This window comes from Phyllopteryx taeniolatus, chromosome 7, assembly GCF_024500385.1.
Source record: "Phyllopteryx taeniolatus isolate TA_2022b chromosome 7, UOR_Ptae_1.2, whole genome shotgun sequence".
Classification (NCBI taxonomy): domain Eukaryota; kingdom Metazoa; phylum Chordata; class Actinopteri; order Syngnathiformes; family Syngnathidae; genus Phyllopteryx; species Phyllopteryx taeniolatus.
In genome coordinates this window covers 7,665,971-7,676,079 of record NC_084508.1, presented here as the reverse complement: position 1 = coordinate 7,676,079, position 10,109 = coordinate 7,665,971, and the positions used below count along the sequence as shown (strand labels likewise).

At 45.1% G+C, this 10,109-nt stretch overlaps 1 protein-coding gene across 1 annotated transcript; it reads left to right on the top strand.

The window, feature by feature from the left end:
• Positions 1 to 472: 472 nt before the first annotated feature.
• sgcb (sarcoglycan, beta (dystrophin-associated glycoprotein)) lies at positions 473 to 6,795 on the top strand. Its single transcript, XM_061778754.1, has 6 exons — positions 473 to 602; positions 1,292 to 1,501; positions 1,755 to 1,940; positions 2,604 to 2,795; positions 3,868 to 3,999; positions 5,421 to 6,795. The coding sequence occupies exons 1-6, from the start codon at positions 480 to 482 to the stop codon at positions 5,628 to 5,630; spliced, it is 1,053 nt and encodes a 350-aa protein (XP_061634738.1). The 5' UTR covers positions 473 to 479; the 3' UTR covers positions 5,631 to 6,795.
• Positions 6,796 to 10,109: the final 3,314 nt, after the last annotated feature.

Sequence of the window (10,109 nt, the reverse complement as noted above, 5' to 3'; positions counted from 1 at the left end):
ATACAATAACAATAATTAAAGATGTAATTCAAGTTTACATTTTAAATTTAAAAAAAAGTGACAACAGTGAGTCATATGCGGACTTGTATTTTTCATTGATTGTACTCATTTTTAATCCCTGAAGTGGGAAATTCAATTGACACTCTACTTTATAGTTTGTGTGTGTACATACATAATGGATCGTGTAGTACTTGTAAATTTGATTCATAGAATTATAAAAAAAACTTGAAAAGTCATGAAATAATATTTTGCATAACTTTTCTAAAATAAAGGAATACAATTACTTGAACACATTACAAATGAAGAAATATGTTGTTGGAAATATAAAGTGTGTCTTTTGCTATTTTGGGGCTCCTCGTCCCATCGGAACGTACCATCTTACATAAAGAGTTCACATTCTTGAAAACCTCATAGCCGACGCGACAAATATTACCATGTTTCTGTCGGTTATATTAACGCGTTACAACATCCATAATACAATGTTTAGCCAGCAAAAACAAGCTTCTTTAAACAAGAAGAGCAACAACGCGGTGAAAAGTGGTACGTTCCTTCTCCACACTCCAGTCGGAAAGAGAGGGAGGCTCAACATGGCGTCCGAGCAGGTCCGTTATATTCTCAATCTATTCTTATTTTCTCCTTTATAGACACCATTTTTTTGAGTGTACTAAATGGGCATTAACCCGTGTGTGTGCTCCATGAACATAAGCCCAGTTTGGTGTCATTCCATCGTAATAAACACTGGCTTTCCGAATCAGATGTGTTTCATCAAGGCTGCGTTGCATACAAAATGGGGCGAAATGTGACATTTAGCGGGCCTGCGCGACGACCAAGTAACGCTAAAAGCGGTTTATTGTGTGTGTTTTTGATGCTAAATTGGGAACGGTGTATTTTGAGTGACGGCCACACAGACAGGCGGTCTCAGAGGAGAGAAATGACAGCACACAACGTGGAATGAGGCTTTAAGCAGGACTGCTGCAGTCATTAAGTGGTGTAAATGAGCCTCGTTTAAAATGGCCACTGTCTATATAGGGAGTACAGGTTTAGTGTAAAGTGTGCTACTGCCCTCTTGGTCCTCTCCTGATTTCAAGCATATCAAATAAATGCACAAATGACTGTCCATCATTGTGTACGCGATTCTGCGACTAGTTTGGCTGCGATTTCAAATATCGAATCGCGAGTGAATGGCATCTCAATTGCACAGACGTTTATGGCCAATCAAAACGCCAGGTCACATCACATGATCTTCTACAACAACTGGCGTCACGGGGCCTGTCGTTAACCTTTTCTCCAGGAGAGCGCCAACGGGCCTGTGAAGAAGTCCATGCGGGAGAAGGCCATCGAGAGACGCGGCGCCAACAAGGAGCACAACAGTAACTTCAGGGCGGGCTACGTGCCTATCGAGGAGGAGCGTCTGCACAAGACGGGCCTTCGCGGGCGCAAGGGGAACATGGCCGTGTGTGTCATCGTGCTCCTCTTCCTCCTTGCTTTGATTAACCTCATCGTGAGTACGGCTACGGCAAAATGACAGTGGTTCCTTGACCTACGAGTTTCATTTGTTCCGTGACCACGCTCGTAATGCAGATCACTCGTATCGCAAATCAACTTTGCCCACAAAAATGAAAGAAATTGCCATCAGTCAGTCCTAGCCCCCCCCCCCCGAAAAACCTATTAATTATTATAAATTATACTGTACGGAAACATATAGTAATAACATTAGATTGCAACGTGTGTGCTTACTGTGTTGTTCCATTCAGATCACTCTCGTCATATGGACGGTGATTCGCATCGGTCCAAACGGGTGCGACAGCATGGAGTTCCATGAGTCGGGTCTGCTGCGCTTCAAGCAGAAGGCGGACATGGGCGTGGTTCACCCGCTGCACAAGAGCACCGTCGGGGGCCGTAAGGACCAGGACCTTCATATCGTCGGCAACAACAACCCAGTAAGGGGAGACAAAAACCTCCATCGCGAGAGCAACCTTTCATCTGGACAAGACATTCACACAGGCTCCCCCTAGTGGTACACGAAAGAATCACTGCCCAAGTACAGTTCAGTTCTATTGAACTTTTAAGTCGTATTCAGTTCAGTACAACTGAACTGTAGTTTTCAAGCTGGAATCGGCCGTTTCTGGCGCCCCCTAATGCTGGAATGTAGCATTACAACAACGCCTGCGTCACTTCGGTACGATGGAGGCTAAATGCTTGTCCCGCCTCCTGCCAACCCCGCATGCTTTCTCCTTCCTCTATGGCTCGGCCGACTATATATGGGCCTGCCCGCGCGTAGGTGAAATACATCATTTTAGAGTGCCACCAAGCGATCCAGCACGGGAATGTATAGGATAGTCACTAAATATAACAAATTCAATATTGAAAAATATAGCAAGATGTGTAAGAAGCTTAATCAGCATTCTGTCATCTACTCTTGTAGAGTTTCACCGCATGGGTGAAAATGACTTTTTTTTGGTGAATTATAGCATTAAGTTCAGTATTTTCATGTAGTCTTTAAGAACTGTTTGTTTTTAAACGTGATCTTGTCTTAGACGGTACTTTGTGTATACAAACGTTTGGGAACTTCTGATCAAGACCTGAAACATTTGATGTTCCAGGTGGTGTTCCAGCAAGGCACCTCCAAGCTGAGCGTGGAAAAGGACAAGACGTCGGTGGTCAGCGACACCGGGATATCCTTCACGGATCCCCGCACTCAGACCACCTTCTTCAGCACAGACTACGAAAACCACGAGTTCCACCTGCCCAAAGGCGTCAAGGTGCTCAGTGTCAAGAAGGCCTCCACGGAACGGGTGATTGTCTCTCTCGATAACTGTTCAGCAAGCGTCATAATACATCGTTGCTTCCAGGTACTTTTGGCTCCTGGTACATGGAGTTCTGGGAACTAATGGGTTTTAAGTCAGCATGAAAAAGTTGCCAGTAGCAACATTTTTGGAATAATAATGCCTTTTATTCGTAACACCCTTCTAGTTCCCTTAGAGTATTCATTCATTCAATCAGTTGTGTTGTTCAGGTGTGCAGACCCCACGCATCTAGAAAGTACCATTTACCCTATTAGGATGTTCTTTTGGCCACAAAATACATTTTAGGAATAGTTCCCAACATTTCTGCCAAAAGTTACTAGTTCCGCGGTGTTTAAGCTGCATTTCCACCTAAAGCTACATTTAGTTTCTGGAGGTTCAGTGGTGCGGAGCCTGTATCAAAGGTTCCTGGATCTCTCAATAGTACTACCCTAGCGTGTTATTGAGGCTTGTATGCTAGCAAATACGACTGATGAGCCTCATGTTAAGGTGGTTTGTTTGTGTTAACTAATTTAACTACTGAATACAGTCGTTTATGTAACAATGGTTCCTAATTGTGTACATGGCAGAAGGATGGTGTTGATGCTTTATGAACTTCTCCAGTTCAAGTGCTTTGCATCCCTCTTGTGGCATCTATATACACAATTACAAAGCACTTGTAAGGGGGGGGGGGGGGGCTGCTCCCTATCCCCTCTGAATAGCGGGGGTGCACCGTACTACATTGTCAGAATAGTTCCTAGAGAGTTCCTCCAAAGGTTCCTGGTTCCGGGAGCACAATATCCCCTTTAAGCTGCATTTCCACATGAAGATCCAACTTTTACTTCTGGAACATGTAGTTTCTGGGTATTCAGTGCTGCAGACCCCACCCCAAAGGTTCTCCTGGGGCTCTCTTACAATAGGGTCTTCTTCTGGCCTGAAAAAGTTCCAGGTATTACATTTTGGCAATAGCGTTCGCCAAACGCACAAAAGCTCTTTTGAGCCGCATTTCCACCGAAAGTCCCTAAAACCTTTAGTTCTTGGTACGTTACTATCGTTCCAACCGGCTCGTCTGGTCTCCCGTCAGATCACCAGCAGCGCCGCATCGGACCTGAACATCCGCGGGGACGGCAAGGCCATCATTCGCGGGAACGAGGGCGTCAACATCATGGGCCGCACTGTTGAGTTCAAAATGGGCGGCGACATCGAGCTCAGAGCCGTAAGTAAACCGTGGCTTAAAGTACTCCAGCGTATGATAGATATAATATATATATATATATATTTGCTTTAACAAGACTCACCCTATATGTGTGCGTTAAAAAAACATTGCAAGCAATCACGGCAGATAGAGGTATACACGCACTTTCAAAACATCTACCATATGGTTCGTAATCGTATTCTTATCTTACAGTTCCCTCGCACCGCTGCTGAGGGGGAGCGAGCGCAATTGGGTTTTTCAACCGAGGGCAGTCCACCTCGACAATAAATGAAATTTGTGAAATAGTAATACCCTATTTAAATACACCCTGAGCGTGTTTTGGTTACATTTATGACCGATTTTTTGAAAGGCCTATAAACAATCCATTCCCAAATTGTGGCGTAACTCGCCCGGCGCTGCCTCCTAGTCTCAGTAAAGCTGTGTTCGCCATCTGTCGTCCGTGGCTCCCACGCCGCTCGCAACTTCACTTTGAACACCCTGTGCACACGGATCTCCAGCGGTTCGTCAAGCCTCCCGAAATGACGACGAGCCCCGCGTTATTGCCCTCAGTCGAATGGTGACTGTAGAGACGCTTCTCCCGGCTGTTCTTTGCTCATTAATCCATTGCGCCACCTCGCCTTTTTCCCGCGTTTTGTTTTTCCTTTTTTTCTGCAGTAACTAACTCAGCTTCGTCTTCCTGCTTCCTCCACTTGCGAACCACGCATTCGTCGATCTTGAATTCTCTCGCGGCTGCTCGATTCCCATGTTCCTCCGCGTAACTGATAGCTTGCGGTTCAAACTGTGCTTCGGAAGCGCGTCTCTTCGTAGATGACATTTTCGGGGGTCCTTAGCCAAACCGAGGTTGTTTTCCACAATGAACACCCCGGAAATGCACCCAGTCAGTCAAGCGGTAAAAAAAAAAAAATAAATAAAATGTAAAAAATACAAAACACCCCGTGGTTATCTACCTACTGGCTTCAGCGTCCAACTTCACACACCCTTCCCCTGTATTCAGCCACGTCTGCTTTTCCTCTGTGTAAGCAGCGTGTTGGCAGGAAATGCTTAAAACACAAAAAAAAGGCAAGCACAGCGCTCATCACACAACAACATTTATAGCTGTTGGAACTCAGTGCACACATAAGGCGTGCCGCATTATAAGGCACCCCGTCCATTTTGGGGAAAATCTAAGAGCTTTAAGTGCGCCTTATGGTCGTGAAAATACGGTATACTGTTGCTCAGAAATGACTAAGCAGAAGTACACACACAAAGTGAAAAGTTGTCAGAATAGTAAATAAGTATAGTTCAGATCTCTAGATGAACCAAGTATTTGTGCTCGGTTACATCTTAACACTGCTGTTGCTTACAACTCTCCACTTCTCATACTATCGGATAACTGTTCTGTTTTAAAATGTATAACACTGCGGATGTCTCGGTCCTCGCAGGAGAACAGCATCGTGCTGAACGGCTCGGTCATGTTCAACGCGACGCGAATCCCCAACTCGGCGGGCGACGTGTACTTCGACGAGGGCGTGGAGCGCTACAAGCTGTGCATGTGCGCCGACGGCACGCTGTTCCGCGTGCAGGTTAAGTATCCCAACATGGGCTGCCAGACCTCAGACAACCCATGCCGGAACACCCACCAAGGACTGTAACCCCACCCCACCCCCACCCCCACCCTCTGCCTCTCGATCACTAAAACAAAAACAAAAAACTGGATTCATGGTTTACATGATCACAGGCGTTGGGAAGCTGCGGTGTTTCATTTGACCATCCAGTATTATTTGTATTATTTATATCCAAGAGAGTTGCACAGGGACTTATTTGGCAGCTGTGTGTGTGTGTGTGTGTGTGTGTGTGATGAGTTTCCTGACCACTAATCGATTAGTAGGATTGTATGCACTGCACTCAAAGCTCTCAAACTGTCAATCATTAAATTGGCATCACGAGGAGAGATTTACATGGCATAGATAGGATACGCATGTGCTGTATGCTCTCAATACAGCTGCACGATCGAGTAAGATCCGATCCGTATCTGTCAAAATATTTGCTACTGCTCTGTTCAATTAACCCTCCTGTTATATTGTGGGTCAAAAATTGACCCGTTTTAAAATCACAAGAGATTTTTTTCTTTTAAATACAAAAGGAATGGGTACAACTTTTTTTTATTTATATTTGTATTATAACTTTGGGTCAAATTGACCCATTCTAAAAAAAGAAATTCTAGCCAAAGAAAATGGAAATGTAAAAGAAAAATCAGATAAATGTCAGGAAAAGAATACAAGAACATCTGAACTTTATTTGGGGTTAATCAGAGGCAATTTAAATAGTGGCACGGGTGTGTCGACTCCTTTTTAGCATGAGTTTGAACATGATTGATTCAATCTGAACACAACCGTAATCTCTCGTTAAGAGGGTGTGTGCACTTCTGCAACCACATCTCAGTTGATTTTTACTTCCAGTGGTACAGGTTATAGGCCAAATGAATGCCAGAAAAAGTTTTGAAATAATTTATCGTGGTCTCATTTTTTATTTTTTATCACAAAAACCTTCCCTTTGAACAGGGGTGTGTAGAATTTCTATAGCCACTGTATGTTTGGATTATTATTGGATTGCTTTTATGACTAAACATCCAGCACATGCATGTTTGCCCATGGACATTTTTTCGAGAGAAACAAACATAGCAGGAGGGTTAATACTACCAAAGTGAGTATTATTTGGATTTTGTGCAATCAAAATGACGATTGATTGGAAAATCTGTATAACATTTGCTTGAAAACATTGTGGTGTGTTTGTTTGAATAAAAGAAATGGCGCGTCAGCGTGCTGCTGCCTCTTATCGTTTGTTTTGGTTAAAGGTCTCGGGGCGTGCGCGTGCTCAGTTTCAAAATCACGGCCTTTTATGATGGAATAGAATGTGCGGGCTTGGCCGCCAGGAACGCACTTATTTATCTCGGCGTAAAAAAGGGGAAGACAGTAAGGCATTAACTGCGTGTAAATGATTGAATGCCGTCTTTGGGCGGGTTCGTACTCCAGCAGACTTTGGCCGTGAAGTTTACAGCACTTCGGATATGACGAGTGGATGATTGGGTGTGGATTCTTTGGATTGGATTTAAACACATTCACTGCCATTGACGGCTTTAGAAGTCAAATGTCCATGTTAACAGTGAATGAGTTTTAAGGGGATGGCTCGCGTTCTGATCATTTCCGTGCTGCCGCTCGTCTACTTCGGGCTCCACTGCCGCTCGTCGGCTTGCCCGCCGTCCTGCTCCTGTCCTGGGCCGTCCGTGTTGAACTGCTCCTTGGCGGGCCTCCGGGCTATGCCACAAATCCGAGACTCTGTGGCTCATCTGGACGTCTCTCACAACCGCCTCGAACGGGCGACGTTGGTGCGCCGGACGCTACCTCAGCTCCGCACCCTACACTTGGCCAACAACAGCGTTGCGCGCCTGTCACTCTGCATCCACGGGCGTGTCCAGGGTCGAGGGTGCGCCTCCTGGGCCCCCAACCTGCAGCTGCTATCTGCGGAGAGGAATCAGCTACGACGACTACCGCGGGGTGAGTTGTAAATGCTTTGTCAGGTATACCTGAACATGCTGTATCAAAAGATTATGGGACTCCCCCAAGGCCAAAAATGTCGATCTGCACTAAATTGTTCAGAGGGTTAGACGTAAACAATAGTTTTAGGAGTCGGCGTACAGGTTTAGTGGTCAAAATAAGGTTGGGACGGAGAAGACATCACATAGAAGTCAGTCTGTAATAGACTTTAGACGGATTTTTTCGGCCTGATCGGTATCGGCCGATGATTAGCATTTTATGCTGATCGGCGCCGCAAAAGACATTTACTCCGCGTCACCGTCGTGCACAGTATATTTGAATCCAAAATCTAGTTTATTTGTAGCCTTGTCGCGTGTCTTTTGGCGCTGTCCTGTAAATATCTGACGGCCAATAAAGTTATTTAAAAAATAAATAAATGGTCTGCATTTATTACAGGATTAGGAAAAAAAAGCCAAATACACTATGCTTGTGGAGTCAGTCCTTCTAATGGTGACTATATTCTTTACCATCTGCCATGCTCCAAAGGCTTGAGTGCTCTGAAGGTCTTGGAGGTCCTGCAGCTGTCCGACAACAGGATCTCCGCCATCCAGCCAGGAGAGCTGGACAACCTGCGTGGGCTGAGGGAGCTTCACCTCAAACACAACCTCATCAGCAGCCTGCACCCGCACGCACTGCAACATTTACTCCACCTCAAGGTCAATAAACAGTAACAGTATTATTAGCATTATTATTATTATTATTATTATTATTATGCCTAACGTATCTGAGCCATGTTTTCCAAAAAATGGAGGGGATTGATTCAGATATCACAATTATCAATATCAGTTTATCAGTTTATTTTTGAAAGGGGACAATGCAATTTCATAAAACACATGAAGTACACATGGTTAAAAAAGCCCGAATTAGCCAGAAGGCTGGTTTTCATCTGTAGTCCCCTGGCCATGATGTCAAAAAGCAGTCAAATACATCTACAAGACAATTTAATACAGGATACATAATCAAACTATATATACTACTAAGAGAGAATAAAACCATCATTTTTTTGATCATAACAAAAAGACAACATAACATACTTGTCTTTTAGTGTTGGCAGCTATAGGTGTTAACTAGCCACATTTTGCGTTTTTTTTGTGAAGGCCTTGTCTTGTATGTTGTAAGCAGTTGAACCTCCTTCCACTCACCAGCGCTCCTCACTGACCGGGCCGACTTAGTGAAAGTGGAATGAGACGGTCGCCTCTGACAGAGCCGTTTCTTTGGCTGATGAACTCAGCCAGAGGAGCTGGGGCCAAATCATGCAGTACTTTAGAAATCTAATTGAAATCTGCAACTGTGTGAAGACAATACCAAATACTATTGGTACAGCGGTGCCTTATCTTATGAGTTGAACTTGTTCTGTGACTGAGCTTACTTTATTCGCATCTCAAATTGTGAGTGAGACATTGGTATGCTGGGCAGATAATGTGGCATTTGCTGCCTGCATTTTGCTTTGGCAAATTTGAAGCTCGCTCATACCTTAAACTTTGGCTCAAAGCAAAAAAACTATACCAAGCGTCAGGTACACGATCATCTCGAAATAGGTATCATCAAAGATCAGTAAGATTCTTGAGCCGATTTTTAGGAGGATCATTAATAAAAGCTCATAGCTGTGTGTTTACCAACATTTGCCTCGTGGCAGGTCCTCGACGTGAGCTTCAACACATTAGCCAGCCTCAATCCTTCAATGTACTTCTCTCTACGCACCATCGGGGCGGACCTTCACCTAGCTGGAAACAGGTGGCGCTGTGACTGCAGCATGCGTAGCATAAGAAGATGGATGGCTTTTGACAGGGGCAGAGGCTCACACTCCTGGGATTTGGTATGCGCTTCCCCACCTGTCCTCGCCGGTGCGGACCTTCTACAGCTGGAAGACGGCGATCTGAACTGCTGGAGTGCTGAAAATGAACCACAGCTCCACCAAGATGTTACCGTCTACAGAGGTTCTGAGGTTCTGCTGTCCTGCACCACAGAAGGTAACCGCTAAATGAATACTCCGCCACGTCAAAATCTAACAAACTACTAAGGTGTCTTATTCCTAGGTGCATTTTGGTGGACACCTAGTGGTTCAGTACCTGCGAACCGACCTCAGTCGGGTCTCCTTGTCAGTGACATCACAGAGAAAAACGCTGGTCTTTACGCGTGTTTGTCCAAGGGCCACCAGGTGGTGTCTGTCTTTCACCTCCGTATTGAAGGAACTAACAGAAAAGCTCGAAGTGTACTTGAAAGGATCGCAGGTGAAGAAAGAAGCCAAAACGTGACACAGTCTGACTTGACATTAGCCGTGTGCTTGTCCGTGTTCATTACATTTCTGGTCGCTTTCATCCTGGGAGTGCTCCTAAGACCTTGCATAGATATACTTTGGAAGAAGATCAGGAAGAAAACGCCTGACTCTGCCTTATCAGCGGGGGAGAGACAATATGACAACGAGGCCTACTCGGAAGGCGAGGACCCTGACGAGTTGCGGCCTCGATATGACAACGAGGCCTACTCGGAAGGCGAGGACCCTGAGCAGTTGCGGCCTCACAGAGAAAGGAGAGTCAC